The sequence below is a fragment of the Caretta caretta genome, chromosome 14, assembly GCF_965140235.1.
Source record: "Caretta caretta isolate rCarCar2 chromosome 14, rCarCar1.hap1, whole genome shotgun sequence".
In the NCBI taxonomy this organism is placed as follows: Eukaryota; Metazoa; Chordata; order Testudines; family Cheloniidae; genus Caretta; species Caretta caretta.
Genome location: NC_134219.1, coordinates 14,697,999 through 14,714,742, shown reverse-complemented (window position 1 = coordinate 14,714,742; position 16,744 = coordinate 14,697,999). Strand labels below are relative to the sequence as shown.

Here is a 16,744-nt window from a genome sequence, read left to right as displayed (position 1 = left end):
CAGACACTGCCCACCCTGCCTGCTCTAGTCTGGATCAGCTGCTTCTGGAATGATCAAATACAGTGCAATCAGGTTCACCTAGTACAGCCAGGGGCAGTGTTGTCCATCCTGCCTTACAGTCTTGAAGTACTGCAAGCTGCTGGAGGAGAGGCAGGAGGGAAACTGGGGAGAGAGTAACCTCCTCCCTTTGATGTCCTGGAATAGACGAGGAAGAGACAGCCAACTAGGAAGTGGCAAAGTCTGCAAAGAGCCCCCAAAGCAATCAGCGTTTGTGCTGTTTGTGCGTTAAGTCTGCCCTTATGAGTTAGAGGAGACTTGGGTTCAAATGATTGTAAACTCTTTGGGGAAGGGACCATCTTTTTGTTCTGTGTCCAGCACCTAGCACAATGGGGTCCTGGCCCATGACTGGGTCTCCTAGGTGCTAAAATAATAATAATTAATAATAATGGGCAATGCCAGTCTGTGGGCTGGGAGTTAGTTATTGACTGGTTGAGCCTAAGGTGAGGGAGTGTCTTGTCTTGTTCAAGATCAATTCCTTGCTCCAGTTAAGGAATAGTGTTGACAGGCTCTCAAGGGAAGTTCATCCAGTCTTCCTTGGCTAAGCGGATAGTGGTTGTGATACAAGACCTCAAGAGTGGAGGGAATTTAATTCAGAAAAAAATGAGAATCCTTAGAGGCCTGACTGGGAATCAGGGAAGGGAACAGGAAGAGGTCTCACTGACATGTAGGTGGGTATGTGAAAAGCTGCGTTTTGTTTTGATACCTGCAGTTGAGCTCAGGGGGCCAAACGCATCCCTGGCAGAAGTGGATGCATTTGGATTGATGTCAGTAGAACTGAACCTAACCTGGCAGTTAATTTGTCCCAAGATCTATAGCACTGCCAGGTCTCTGTCATCCCTGAGCACACTGCAAGACTCACTACCAAAGATACCAATTGGTTGATATAGTGATGTTTGGAGAAAGTACTGCCTGCTGTCTGTGTGGTAGAACTTTCTAGATCTATATCAGACCATAGCAGTCCCCCTCTCCCCTTCCCTGCCCACACACAATGGCAGAGAGTTGTCTGCAGAATCATAGAAATGTAGGACTAGAAGGGACCTCGAGAAGTGATGAAGTCGAGCACCCTGTGCTGAGGCAGGACCAAATAAACCTAGACCATCCCTGACAGATGTTTGTCCAACCTGTTTTTAAAAACCTCCATTGATGGGGATTCCACAACCTCCTATTCCAGAGCTTAACTACCTTTATAGTTAGAATTTTTCCCTAATGTCCAACCTAAATCTCCCTTGCTGCAAATTAAGCCCATTACTTCTTGCCCTGCCTTCAGTGGACATGGAGAACAATTGATCACTGTCCTCTTTATAATATCTCTTAATGTATTTGAAGACAGTTATTAGGTCCTCTCAGTCTTCTTTTTTCAAGAAATGCCCTTTTTTTTTTTTAACCTTTCCTCATAGGTCAGGTTTTCTAAACCTTTTGTCATTTTTGTAGCTCTTCTCTGGATTCTCTCCATTTTGTCCACATCTTTTTTTAAAGTGTGGCACCCAGAATTGGACACGACACTCCAGCTGAGGCCTCACCAGTGCCAAGTAGAGCATGGAAATTACCTCCCTTGTCTTGGATGCAACACTCCTGTTAATACACCCCAGAGTGATATTGGTCTTTCTCACAACTGCATCACGTTGTTGGCTCATATTCAGTTTGTGATCCACTATAACCCCCAGATCCTTTTCAGCAGTACGACCACCTAGCCAGTTATTCCCCATTTTGTATCTGTGCATTTGATTTTTTTTCCTAAGTGAAGTACTTTGCACTTGTCATTATTGAATGTCATCTTTTTGATTTTAGAACAATTCTCCAATTTGTCAAGATTGTTTTGAGTTATAATCCCGACCTCCAAAGTGCTTGCAAAATCCCTCCCATCTTGATGTCATCTGCAATTTTTATAAGCACACTCTCCATTCCATTATCCAAGTCATTAAGGAAAATATTGAACAGAACCAGACCCTGGACTGATCTCTGTGGGACCCCACTAGATATGTCTTCCCAGTTTGACAGTGAACCATTGATAACTACTCTTTGAATACAGTCTTTCAAACAGTTGTGCACTCCACCTTAGAATAATATTATCTACGCCACATTTCCCTAGTTTGCTTATGAAAATGTCATGTGGGACTGTGTCAAAATCCTTATTAAATAAAATCAAGATATATCATGACTAATGCTCCCCCCCCCCCGCAATCCACTAGGCCAGTAACGAATGAAAGAAAGAAATTAGGTTGGTTTGGCATGATTTGTTCTTGTCAATCTGAGCTGACTGTTCCTTATAACCCTATTATCCTCCAGGTACTTACACTTGATTGTTTAACAATTTGTTCCATTATCCTACTAGGTACTGAAGATAGGCTGACTGGGAGTGTTTAATTTGTACTGAAAAATGTGCCAGGGCTCAAGCAATTTTTTTACTTTCATAATTGATGCGGCAAGCCCAGAGGTGCTGGGGCTATGAGCTTCCAAACCGAGAGATGCTGGGCTCAGACCTGGCAAGCCCCGGCACAAATTAAGTTGACTGGTCTATAATTCCCTGGGTCCCTCTTTGTTCTCTGTTTTAAAAACAGGTACCATGTTTGCCCTTCTCCAGCCCTCTTGGACTTCACCCGTCCTCCGTGAGTTCTCAAAGATAATTGCTAATAGTTCCGAGATTGTTTCAGGTAGAAAGGACAGTGTACGTGTTCGGAAGAACAGCGGACATTGTGCATTCCTAAATGCTGTGATATGTATCAGAAGACTCTGGTCAATCCATGAGCAGCACTGTTTGGCTCCAGAGAAGCTTTCTACTAGAAGATGGGTGGTCACAATTCAGAGGGCCTCATGGACCATGGTGGGAAAGGGAAATGAAGGGGGGAGGGATAACGAATTTCCAAATAACTTCTTCCCTATTCCCTCCCACAGCCTAAAAAAATCAGTAGCCAATTTGTATGTCTCCTTCCTTCCTCTAATCAAGCTGCAGATGAGGATCAAGGATTGTCTTTCAATCCTGGGGATTGTTACAGTATCCTGCATTGTTGAGTTAATGTGATGGGTCTGACATCCATGCCCGGGACTCAGGTGATCCTGCACTCCAGCTCCTTTCCACAGGCAGTTTAATGAACAAATTAAAAAATCTTATCTATGAAAAATAAAATAATAATAATAATAAAAATGATTCTGCTCCCGGCTACAAATCAGCCTCACCTATCTATACAGTGTGGCCATTCTGAATGTGTGAATGATCGGATGTAAACTCCTAGATCATTAGAAGGTGATAGTCATGCCATGTGACTCTGGGAAGGTAATTTCCTCTAGATCTACACTGAGGTCTCAGATCTGATCTATGTCCTTGATGTGACAAGGTAGTGAGGATTTCTAGACAGGTAATATGCAGGCAAAATAACCACAGAATTATGCCATCTGCGGACCTGTCCACAATTTTGTTTTGTAAGTTTGGTAAACTTTTATTATTTTATAAGAATAAACTCATTTAATTGATCCAAGCCTTTAAAATGCAATTTACTTCCGCCAGAGAGACGTACTTCTAGTCCAAGGAGCACTAAGAAGGTGCAAAACATGTTGCCAATAGATTTAAAGACAATTGTAAACATAAAAATATAGTCCCCTTTGCCATCTTAAAAACGTACTGTCCTCTACCAGGTGCTTGGTACCTCAGTTCAGAGCACACTTTGAACTGCTCAGTATTGGCCAAATCTTTTCTTAGACCCTGATCTTGGAAAGAGCGCTAGCCATGTAGATCCATTCACTTGTGTGAAGAGCCAGTGACTCCATTGCAAAGTGGCTTTGTACTTAATCAAAACTTTCTTTGAAATCAATGGAGTGAAAACTGAGTGAGGCCCTTAGGATTTGGGCCTCAGTTAAGGTAGGAGAAAAGCAGGTTCTCTCTTTCTTTCTGCCAACCCTGCCTCCCCTTCCATCTTCCTGCTGGATCTTCCGTACAATTCACAATCCTATTCCACACAAATGTTATTGCCTCTTGGATGTGAAGGATTTCATGATAAATGGTGGCAAGATGGTACTGCTGATAAAGTTTGGGCCTGAGACCAGCTAAGCATAAGGCATGAAAGGAGAAACACGCAGACATATGGGAATGAGAGGGATATGGAAAGAGGGATAGGATGATGAGGTGATGGGGCAAAGGAAATGGAGGGGGAAGAGGATACAATGAAGGTGAAGAAGTGCTGGGCTGCTGGCCTACCAGAGGCATGAGGAAGAGCAAGGAGATGAGAGATTCAGACTGTGTCCTATTAGCATAGAAAAATGTCCTTGGAGATGAAAGCAAAGAGAAGGGAAGATAAGATACAGGACACAACCAAGGGAGTGGGAAGAATGACAGATAAAGCAGGTGAAGGCAAAGAAGGAATGATGGAAAAAGCAGGAAGGGGAAAGAGAGATGAAAAGAAGAGGAGATCAAATGAAGCAGGGAAAAGGCCAGGTGAGGAAGAGGGAAGGGGTGTAACAGAAAAGAGGAAGGTGACACAGGGAGATGGAAAGGGAGTGATATAATAGGGAAAGGATAAAGAAAAGGGCATTGGGAAATTGAGAGGAGAAATGAAAAGGGAGGGAGGGAGCAACAGAAGGGGAAAGAGATTGAGAGAGGAGGGGATGAAAGGGAGGGATGAGACAAGGAGGAGGAGGAAGGACTCTGAAGGAGGGAGAAGAAAGAGTGGAGGTGGAACTGGCAAGGATGTAAAAGACAGAGGAGGAAGGATGATTACAGAGAGGAGGACCAGTTAGAAGTAAAAGGTGGAGAGGGGAGAATGGGTAAGATAGGGACTTTGAGGGTACATGTAGGAGAGGAGAAGGGAGACTCAAGGGTTGAGAGAAGATGGGGCTGTGGGAGAGAGGAGATGGCAAAAAACTGGAATGGAGAAGAAGGTTGGGTAGCACCAGATATAGGAGTGAAAGGCTGTGTGCAGGGGGAGAAAGGGATGGGGAAAAACAGCAGTGATGAAAGGATGGGAAGGGGCAGGCAGGGATGGGAGAGGAAGAGGGGCTGTGTGTGGCAGCCTGGAAGGAGGGATGGGGAGGAGGAGGGGCTGTATGTGGCTAGGAGGGAAGGGTGGAGGAGGAGGGACTGTGTGGGGGGGGAAGGAGGGGCTGTGTGCTGTGGCAGGAGGGAGGGAAGGGTGGAGGGGGAAGGAGAGGCTGTGTGCTGTGGCAGGTGGGAGGGAAGGAGGAATGAAGGGAAGGGTGGAGGGGGAGGAGGGGCTGTGGCAGGAGGGAGGGAAGGAGGGATGAAGGGAACGGTGGAGGAGGAGGGACTGTGTGCTGTGGCAGGAGGGAGGGAAGGGTGGAGGGGAAAGGAGGGGCTGTGAACTGTGGCAGGAGAGAGAGAAGGGTGGAGGAGGAGGGGCTGTGTGCTGTGGCAGGAGGGAGGGAAGGAGGGATGAAGGGAAGGGTGGAGGAAGAGGAGGGGCTGTGAACTGTGGCAGGAGGGAGGGAGGGAGGGATGAAGGGAAGGGTGGAGGAGGAGGAGGGGCTGTGTGCTGTGGCAGGAGGGAGAGAAGGAGGGATGAAGGGAAAGGTGGAGGAGGAGGAGGGGCTGTGTGGAGGGGGGAGGAGGGGCTGTGTGCTGTGGCAGGAGGGAGGGAAGGAGGGATGAAGGGAAGGGTGGAGGAGGAGGGGCTGTGTGGAGGGGGAAGGAGGGGCTGTGTGCTGTGGCAGGAGGGAGGGAAGGAGGGATGAAGGGAAGGGTGGAGGGGGAAGGAGGGGCTGTGTGCTGTGGCAGGAGGGAGGGAAGGAGGGATGAAGGGAAGGGTGGAGGAGGAGGAGGAGGGGCTGTGTGGAGGGGGAAGGAGGGGCTGTGTGCTGTGGCAGGAGGGAGGGAGGGAAGGAGGGATGAAGGGAAGGGTGGAGGAGGAGGAGAGGCTGTGTGGAGGGGGAAGGAGGGGCTGTGTGCTGTGGCAGGAGGGAGGGAAGGAGGGATGAAGGGAAGGGTGGAGGAGGAGGAGGGGCTGTGTGGAGGGGGAAGGAGGGGCTGTGTGCTGTGGCAGGAGGGAGAGAAGGAGGGATGAAGGGAAGGGTGGAGGAGGAGGAGAGGCTGTGTGGAGGGGGAAGGAGGGGCTGTGTGCTGTGGCAGGAGGGAGGGAAGGAGGGATGAAGGGAAGGGTGGAGGAGGAGGAGGAGGAGAGGCTGTGTGCTGTGGCAGGAGGGAGGGAGGGAAGGAGGGATGAAGGGAAGGGTGGAGGAGGAGGAGAGGCTGTGTGGAGGGGGAAGGAGGGGCTGTGTGCTGTGGCAGGAGGGAGGGAAGGAGGGATGAAGGGAAGGGTGGTGGAGGAGGAGGGGCTGTGTGGAGGGGGAAGGAGGGAGGGCCGGCCGGAGCATCTGCGAGGCTGGGTTTGACAGGCGGGGAGCGCCGCGGCGGCAGGTGAGGGCCGGGGGGATGGAGGCCGCGTAGGGAGAGGAGGAGGGCGAACGGCGCTGTTCGTGCTGACGGAGGGGAGGAGACGGCCCTGCCCGCCGCAGGGACTCGCCGGGAGGAGCCGAGCCGAGGCGGATCTGGGCTCGGGCAGGTCCGGCCGGGAGAATGGGCAACGCCGACTCCAAGCTGAACTTCAGGAAGGCGGTGATCCAGCTCACCACCAAGACCCAGGTGAGCGGCCGGGCCGGACCGAACCGAGCGGGGCTGGTGTCCCGGGGACACCGGGCCGGGATGTGCCTTGAGATCCAGGACGGGGGGGCGCCCGTCGGGCCCCTCTCCCCTAGGGCCTGGGCGGGGGAGGCACCGGGAGAAGCGGCCGCAGCGATCTGCGTGTCAGACGGGAAATAAGGGGGCCGGTCCGCCATGAGCCAGGTGGGAGCCGCCTGGCGAGGGGGGCAGCTGAGGGCCGGGCGCAGGGAGTGGCTGTGGGGTGAGGGCAGCCTGGGGGTTGGGTTAAGGGAGGAGGCCCCTGGGGGGCTGGTTGGGACCCTGGAGGCTCCTGGGCGGGTGGGTGTTGGTTTTGGGGGGAGACTCCTAGGAGGTTCCTCTGTGCGTTTCCTGGATCCCCTGGAAGGAGGTAACCCTGCCCTTTAATAACAGCTGCTGGGTTTCCCTCAAAGCCCTGCATGGTGGCACCCCTCCTCCCTATGCCTTTAAATAGCACCCACCAGAAGGAAAGCCAGTTGAGGGTTCCCAGTTTCTAAACTGTCCCTCTTTGGGGCTTAGACTGGCAAGGGGGTGGGGTGGGGGGTTAAGGCAGGATCCTTGGGGACTGGGCCTTGCAGGTAGAGGGGACCTGGCTGGAGCAGAGGGTAGCAGGGGGCAGTGACAAGGAAGCCACAGCCCATGTGCCCGAGCCATTCCCATCACACACCTTTCACAGTATCCCTACATCTGTGCAACCCTGCCTGGCAGCCTGGATAAATTATATGAATTTTATAATCTCCCCTAGCTAGTGCTTCTCCCTATAATAACTGCCTTCCAGGCACAGGTGAGAGTGACTGTAGGTGTAACAGCTGTTGGATGTCAGCACCATCCCACACACAGAGCCAGTTAGCTTGCAGTACTGCTTATGGACAGAGGTGGAGAGTTATCGTGCCATGGGATCTTTAACTTGTACCTGGGCAAGCATGAAAACCTGAGTAAGGGGAAATTCTCTGTGGGAGAAAGGCACATTCACCACTACACTGCTCCTTGCCATGCTATGTAGTTAGATTATCTCCATTTTCTGAAGATTAGGATTGGAATTTGGGACCTGTGGTTTTAATGTATTGGTGCTAATCTACAGCCCTTCTGCTTTGTATCTGCTGCCTTGTAACAGCTGGGGGATTCTAGTTCTGAGGAAAGTGAGGACCTAGTTTCAGAGTAGCAGTCGTGTTAGTCTGTATCTGCAAAAAGAAAAGGAGGACTTGTGGCACCTTAGAGACTAACACATTTATTAGAGCATAAGCTTTCGTGGGCTACAGCCCACTTCATCGGAGGCATAGAATGGAACATATAGTAAGAAGATTATATATACGTACAGATAAGTTGGAAGTTGCCATACAAACTGTGAGAGGCTTATTAGTTAAGGTGAGCTATTATCAGCAGGAGAAAAAAAACTTTTGTAGTGATAATCAAGATGGCCCATTTAGACAGTTGTCAAGAAGGTGTGAGGATACTTAACGTAGGGAAATAGATTCAATATGTGTAAAAAGAAAAGGAGTACTTGTGGCACCTTAGAGACTAACCAATTTATTTGAGCATGAGCTTTCGTGAGCTACTAAATTGGTTAGTCTCTAAGGTGCCACAAGTACTCCTTTTCTTTTTGCGAATACAGACTAACACGGCTGTTCCTCTGAAACCTGTCAATATGTGTAATGACCCAGCCACTCCCAGTCTCTATTCAAACCCAAGTTAATGGTAATAATAGCTCATCTTAACTAATTAGCCTCTCACAGTTTGTATGGCAACTTCCAATTTATCTGTATGTGTATGTATATCTTCTTACAGTATGTTCCATTCTATGCATCCGATGAAGTGGGCTGTAGCCTATGAAAGCTTATGCTCTAATACATTTGTTAGTCTCTAAGGTGCCACAAGTACTCCTGTTCTTTTTGAGGACTTAGTAACTATAGTTAGAACCAGGCTGTACAAGTTTCCCTATCTTGCTCTGTCAATGCATTTCAATCCTGACCACCAGTAGCCCATACTATTCCACTGCTGAGCCTTCCCTGTATTGAGATTGGCAGTTATGTGCTAAATTGTGTGATGACTTTGTGACATGGATTAACATCCAGTCAAGACTCAGTTTTAGCTGTGATGAAATCTGTATATGAACTCATATCTTTAGATGTTAGATGCATTTATTAAAATAAGGGAAATCGATACTAATCAAATCTTATGCTTCAGGGCACCAGCTCATCACCATAGGGGTCGGTAAGGATTTTCACCCTATTCAACATCTCACAATTACATAGGTGCATTATGTTTTTCTTCATTATCCTCTGATGCGTCTGCCTTTGGCTATTGCCAGAGGCAGGTTACTAAGCTTGGTGGACCAATTTTCTGATCTGATAAGGCAGGTTCTGTCCTCTTATGGTATTCAGCTGCTCAAGGTTTAAATCAACAGAGGATTCCCCCACTTTTTCTCATGTCTATGCATTTTCATATAGCCCCTTCAGGAGAATCCTCTCTGTTGGACAGGAGGTAGCTGAATGAAACTGACATAGCTGATATGATTGTTGTTAGTTTCATTCTAACCCTGACACACTGATGGGGAAGAGCTAAGAGCCACTTGTATCAGAGGAGGATCAAATCTGTTGTGCTCCAGTAGATGCTGTATCTCTGTAGGTTTAATCGGGAGAAGGAAGTGAAACAAAAATCGGAAGTGTATATTATAGGGAAGGTGGCTGCCCTGGTGAAGTAGCAGCTGTGGATCTTAGTTTGGGACTGAGCTGAAGTCTCCTTTTCTTAGGACAGCAGATAATGGGAGTCTAATGGAGGCAGCACATGTTACTCGTTGGACTCTAGCATCTCTAAGCATTTCTGAGTACAGTGGAGGGCTGCCACCCTGAAGGATCTCTGATGGCAGGGGGATGATGGATCGTCTGAGACTAATTGGAGGTGGTAGTGGAAGGAAAGGTGACTGGAGGAGAAGAGAAATGAGGGAAGGGTGGGGGAAGTGAGAGACTTATTAATAAAGGGGTGCAGGGTAAAGGGAAACATTTATGAACATAGGGGTCTAGGGACAAAGGTTTGGTTTGGGGAATGAATAACAAAGAGAGAATAGCTTCATTTTAGTGAGGAGTGCTAATATAGTCATAGATGCCTAATCCCTACAATTCTGGATTCTCCTTCCACCATTTGAAAGCGTGTTTATAGAAGGCAAGATTGCAAAATGAATGCAACACCTGCCCCTCCATCACCTAATCTTGTCATGTCCGGAGCTTACAAATAAAGCTCTAAGCAGGGCAGTCACCTGTACTGCAGATCCAGAAGGCTGCGTGGCTCCTCTGGTTTGTTGACATATGTAGCGAGATAAAGTTCACCGTGACACTGAATATAACAAAGACAATCTATGTTCTTGGCTGGATTTGTTAGCGGAGTCTGTAGAAATGTAGGTGAAACTTATGCCATGCGTAAAAGAGGGTGGGATAATGAAACACCCATATTTACATACCTTTGTTAGTCTCTAAGGTGCCACAAGTACTCCTTTTCTTTTTGCGGATACAGACTAACTTGGCTGCTACTCTGATATTTGAGAAGGGCACTGGTGTTTGCATGTGCAATACGCAACACTGGGCTTCCTTGCAATCTTCTGAGCTTATAGAGGTAACAATCTCCATGTAACCTCCCAGTCCGCTGAGTTGCTGGAATTAAAAACAAAATATTGTGTTGGTTTGGATAGTTTCCCCACAGGTATTTACCCAAACTAAGCATTGCTCTCTCAGCAGCATATCTACTCTTTCTACTTTCTCTTCTAACACTGGGCAGCAGGACAAATGGAAGTTTACATTTCATTAAATCACTGGTAACTTAAAACCTTTAGCTGAGCAAGCAGGAAGTCACACATGGAGTCAGTTTTTAAAAAATCAGCAAATAAACATTTCCTTTCAACCCAAACAATGAGGGGTCCAGAACCTGAAAGTGAAATTGACTGTAAGCAAAAATGAAATTGACTTAATCAATTATAATGGCAAGAAAAATGCTAAAAGCCAACAAATAGCATAAAGTGTGAATAGTACATTGGATTTTCAAAGTGCTTTCAGTTCTAATTATATAAATTGGTGGTAATCACAAAGGAAAGATATGTGTTTATAATGCTCGTATACCTGTATTATAATCAGATCTGTCCCCTGAGCTGTTTGGATAATTGGAATTTATCTAGATATGATTTTTAAGTTGTTAATGCCCATTTAATAATACTAATTGTGCCTTTCATCTGAGGATCTCGGGATGCTTTATCATCATGAATGAACTATCCTCTCCCTTCCCCGCAACACTCATGTTACTTAGATGGTATTTTATAGATGGCTACTGTGAAGCACAGAGAGGTTGCAACCTGCCAGGGTATCACAAGAAGTCAGTTGCAGAGCTGGGAATCAAACCGAGGAGTGCTTTAATCGTTAGACAAATTAACTTTCCCTCTCCCTAAATAGATTAATGATAAAATAGTCTTTAGAGTTTCAGGAAGTGACCAGTCTATAATATAAAATTCACGATCTTCTGATATTTTCTTGTCATGTTTTAGTGCCAGCCACGTAACTGTTTTTAAAGAGATGAGAGGGAGCAAATGGAAAAAAAACATTTGGGTCTTTCTCACACTGGTGTGCAGCTGCCTTATCTTGATAAGGTGTTAATCTGAGCCTGATAAAATAATGCCCGGTGTCTAAAGAGACATCAGTTTAGTAATCTATTAACCTGGTTCTGAAAATTTTCAAGCAACTCAGTCTTGGCTTCATCAAAAGAAAACCTTGAATGCATGGGTTAGCCTTTCATCTGTCAGGTGCACCTGTGCTTTTAGGACTATATTTTTATACCGCTGGTGTTTCTCTATGCCCCTGCCAAAGTTCCATGACACCCCTTTCCTCCTCCTCAAAAGCCTGTGTTATAGCCACCATTCTTCTAGCAGTGGAGAACTGGCAAAGGGCTTGCTATGGAATCTCTCCATGCTGTTCCATTGTTGACTGCAGAGGGCGCTGTTGTGAAGCTCAAGATGCTCTTCCCCCACACCTGCCCCCCACAAATGAGTGTGCAGCCTCTGGCCTGGGCAGGTAAAATCAAAGTGGGCTCTCTAACTTGGGAGCATTAGCACTAGGTCCATCCATAGACCTGCTTTAACCTTGTGTGTGCGCCCTGGGTCAAAAGCAGGGACACACCTGTAAATGCATATTAGTTGTCACAAAGTAACCATCAGGCTGTCCAGGCTACCGCAGGGGTGGATGGGGTCTCGTGAATCCTTTTTCATGGAGCTCAGTTAGGTGCTCCAGGGTGACTTTAATAGTCTTCACATTGCAGTTCTCCTTCATTTCATCTCTATGGGATTGCATAGACTGTCCTATCTTCAGTGTCTTTGTGGGTACGAGAGGAGAGGGCGATGTCTAGCCTGATCATAAACAAGGCAAGTCACTCCTTGGGGCCCTGGATTTTTGGTGTCCCCTGTATCCCCATCATGTCATGGCCTTTTTGATAGTGGGATTGATGGGGGAGACTGCTCATGGACTAATTCCCTTCAACCCACCTCTGTACTTGGAGGTGGTGGTCAATTATTATGATTTATTTTATTATTTGTATTGCTGTTGCACTAAGGAGCCCCAGTCATGGGAGAGAACCCCACTGTGCTAGGTGCTGGACAAACACAGAACAAAACCATGGTCCCTATCCCAAAAAAGTTTATAATGTAAATAGACTGGATAGTTGCAGTGGTGAGAGGGGAGACAGTGGACAAGAGACAACAGGTGGATACAGAGGTCAGGCAAGTGGCTGATTGAGCTTTCAGAGCACCCTCTGTAGGGCTTGTCTACACAGGGATACCCAGGAAAAATAATCTGAATTGAATTTACTGTGTATTAGTTAAACTGCATTAAACCCCTATGTGGACGCACACATTCAGAATTAAATTTGTCAATTAAACTAAACCAGATTAAGGCCACTTTAATTCTGAATGAGTGTCCACACAAAAAGCATCTTAACGAAGCCATGTTAAATTCACACCTTTAGTTAGCAAGCCCTAAATTTCTGCCTTACTTCTTGCAAATTGTAAGGCCAGTCCTGAGCTAAGCTGAATGGACTCTTGGGGACAAACGTTTTATTTAAAGGAATAACTCCCCAGCAGTGCTGAGCACTGGTATTTGGGATAAGATGGTAAATGTTGACTGTGACTGAGGTCATGTATGACAGTTTCTGAGTGACAGCAAATTAGTATATTAGCCAGATCAACACAATGATGACAATAACAAATGAGTGGGGCAGGACCGCAGGGCCTTTTCCTGTTTATAGGCCATTATTCGTGCAGCTCTATTCTTCTGTTTCCTGTGACGTGTCCTGTTTGCACAAGGATCCTTTTCAGGGCTGTGATTCTGTGTTTGATAACTGGCAAGATCACTGACATCCAAGCTGCTTCCTCTTTGAATTCCCACAATAAAAAAAACCAAACCCAAACTTTTAATGCAAAACTAAGACTGAGAAATAAGACAGAAAACATGCAGGAAACTTTCAATTAAGGTGCCTGGTATAATTGATGCTCTAACCCTGTGCGTTCATCTCCCCTTTCCCTCTCACCACACCCTTCGTAACCACGTTCACCCTCTGTATCTGGGTTGGAGATAGGAGTCCTCTCCACCCCACCCCCATGTGCCACATCAGCCTTAACTCTGCCCACTGTACTCTCAACAACCGCTTCAGGCTCCAACAACCCTCTCTTTAGCACTTTACCCTGGAAAGCTCAGCTCAGACAGCTGTATATTTGTTCTGTGGCTGTCTCCTTTTAGAGAATTGCAACCGGGCAGCCTGTGTATTGACTTCAGGCCTTTTCTGTCCAGATGACCTAAGGCTGTGGTCTCAGAGGATAGACCTGGCTGTTAGTCCTGTAATACTAGGTTTTTGCTGCAATGTGACCCCACTGATCATTGCCTGCTGCTCTTCGTCTCCCAAGAGCAATACATTTGCAATGTATTGGAGCCAAGTCTGGCTTCTCTGTTGTTTGGTGCACGCTACCATGCTGTGTTACGGTTCGGGACCAAGAATGGCTTAATTGTTTTGAGCCGTGTGCTCATTCTGAAGAGTTAAGGCTGCTGAAGTTAATAGCAGTGCCAATGGGTATGCTGAGCCTTGTGAAGCAGGATTACCCAAACATCCTTTTACGAAGGCCCCAAATGCACACACAGGCCGTTGTGAGCCTAGCTGCAATGGTATTTGTTACTACATTCTGTGCCTAAATGTTTATAATCAGGGTTTCAGATTTAAGATGCTCATGATGGATGAGTGAAGTAGCTTTCTGATTCTCCTCACCTCCCCACTTTAGAAACCAGATAGCAGAACACCTGGTGAACTCAATCACAGTTTGGGCCAATTGCTGTTTAATCCCCCCTGAGACTCTGTGTGAGCAAACCAAAGTCTCTGTAAAGATCCAATAGTGCTCTGTCAAGGGGATGAGCATACATATATTGAGCAGTATTTGGAGGGAGGCTCCTAAGAAAAAGCCAGGGGCTGCAGGAAGTGGTGTTAATGACTTAGTAAAGCGAAGTCTTTCTCCTGAGTCAGTATTGAACCAGTGTCCCAGGATTGTACTCGTAAGTGGTATGGTGCTGGTGCCACCTGTTTTGAGGCGATGTAAAATTGACTTCTTGTGATCATGAAGGAACCAGGAAATGGTGTGTTAATGTAACCCATTGGGCAGCCATCACGTTAACATTAGTGCTCTGATCAAAATTCTAGCTGCTATTCCGCATCCCTAAGTTTCCCTTGTAGTTTTGGTTGAATATGTTATTTTTCATTTCCTATCTTAAACTGATCTGCAATATTGTTGTGCACTGTAAAACAGCAGCTGTGTGTCACCCCAGAGATGGCTGCATTTCAGTGCTAGATGAAGTGATTATATAGTTTGGAAAAGGTATGGGATCCTTCCGCAAGGAAGGTGCTATAGAAGTATGAGATATTATGTGTGTTACACAATTAGAGCTAGGGATATTCAAGAGTTCAGAGCCAGAATTTCAAGTGCTCAGCTCCCTTTTAAGCATGTAAGTAAGGCTCAGATTTGCAAAAATGCTCTGTACCCAGCAGTTCCCACTGAGACACTTGTGGGCAAACTTTCAAAACAGCGCAGCACCTAATGAACTGAGTTCTTTTGCAGATCTGGCCCTAAACTCACGAGCATTTACAGCGATCTCCTATGGGAGGCAGCATGCTGGATTCTTTGGAAAAATCCCTTGGAAAGGGGTCTGATGGGGACTTGCTGGGCTGCCCATCTGGTAAAATGAAAAGGGTTTCTGTACTAGAGCAGTCACCTGTGTCTAAGCACCTTTTTTCCTAGGTGGAGAGAGCCTGGGGGATTCATTTCATGGCTGGCAGGAGCAAGACAAGGGCAGTGATAATAGGAAGGTTCTTGGAGAGTGGTCAGTTTAGATGAGCTATTACCAGCAGGAGAGTGAGTTTATGTGTGTATGGGGGTGGGAGGGATGTGATAAAACCTGGATCTATGCAGGAAATAGCCCGACTTGATTATGTAAAGAGTTGTCACTTTGGATGGGCTAGCACCAGCAGGAGAGTGAATTTGTGTGTGGGGGGGGTGGAGGGTGAGAAAACCTGGATTTGTGCTGGAAATGGCCCACCTGTTGATCACTTTAGATAAGCTATTACCAGCAGGACAGTGGGGTGGGAGGAGGTATTGTTTCATATTCTCTGTGTGTATATAAAGTCTGCTGCAGTTTCCACGGTATACATCTGATGAAGTGAGCTGTAGCTCACGAAAGCTCATGCTCAAATAAATTGGTTAGTCTCTAAGGTGCCACAAGTACTCCTTTTCTTTTTGCGAATACAAACTAACACGGCTGTTCCTCTGAAACAGGAGGGGGGAAGTGAGAAAACCTGGATCTATGCAGGAAATAGCCGGACTTGATTATGTAAAGAGTTGTCACTTTGGATGGGCTAGCACCAGCAGGAGAGTGAATTTGTGGGGGGGGGTGGAGGGTGAGAAAACCTGGATTTGTGCTGGAAATGGCCCACCTGTTGATCACTTTAGATAAGCTATTACCAGCAGGACAGTGGGGTGGGAGGAGGTATTGTTTCATATTCTCTGTGTGTATATAAAGTCTGCTGCAGTTTCCACGGTACACATCTGATGAAGTGAGCTGTGGCTCACGAAAGCTCATGCTCAAATAAATTGGTTAGTCTCTAAGGTGCCACAAGTACTCCTTTTCTTTTTGAGGAAGGTTCTTGGCATCAGAGTGTTAAGGAACAAAACCACAATTAAATGAACCTGCTCTACCAGTTTTGGCCTGCCCGGCTGCTCCTCTTGCTTTCTGGCCTTTGGGTTTTAATGACACATCACCTGTACAGAGCTCTTAAGTGCCTCTGAGGTTAGGGCTGCTAGTTCAAAAGATGCTGTTTCCTCATACCCGGCTAGAAGAGTGTGAATCTGAGTGCTTCCCTCTGTCTCAGTGTCAGAGCTGTGAAGAAGGCAGCCTCTAATTGAGGATCCTTGCATGCATTTAGAAGCTTGTTGCAAAGGCGGACAAATTAACAAAAGAATTGTAGCAGATGTTGGGAAAATGTTTTAAATTAAACTCACGTTAATCTCTCCCCCCTGCGTTCCAACACAATGGAACCACTCACTGCACAGTAACAAGCATGTTTAGGTAAGAGCTGTTGTTTGTCTTTGAGTTTTTATTACGTCAATTGCATGAGGCACCAGGCACCCTCTATTCCTAACCTAAGGGTCAGGAATGTTTAGTGAACCTGGCATTCTGGCTGACTGAGCACTTGTTAGTGTGTTTTAATATTGGATATTCCCCTTGTCTTCTGGTGATCCAGTAATACTGTACACTTGCATAGCATCTCCTGTTCAAGGAGCCCCCAATGCTTTACAAACTCACAACGCCAGTCTTCGCAGCTGAGAACGTGAGGGAGATTCCCAAACCTGAGCCATTCTTTTTAGGTGACAGATCTGAGGAACTGTCCCAGATTGAGGTGTCATTAGAGGAGGTTTGAAACAAATTGATAAATTAAACAGCAATAAGTCACCAGGACCAGATCGTATTCACCCAAGAGTTCTGAAGGAACTCAAATGTG

At 46.6% G+C, this 16,744-nt stretch overlaps 1 protein-coding gene across 2 annotated transcripts in view; it reads left to right on the top strand.

Annotated features, from left to right (window-relative positions):
* Nucleotides 1–6,399: 6,399 nt before the first annotated feature.
* HID1 (HID1 domain containing) overlaps nt 6,400–16,744 on the top strand; it is a 47,880-nt gene continuing 37,535 nt past the window's right edge. The window contains exon 1 of one of the 2 annotated variants that reach the window (XM_048817973.2): nt 6,400–6,646. In XM_048817973.2, the coding sequence (XP_048673930.1) occupies nt 6,581–6,646 (66 nt within the window). In that variant the 5' untranslated portion in view covers nt 6,400–6,580. The remainder of the gene's footprint in view (nt 6,647–16,744) is intronic. The other variant, XM_075119263.1, reaches the window with a different exon arrangement.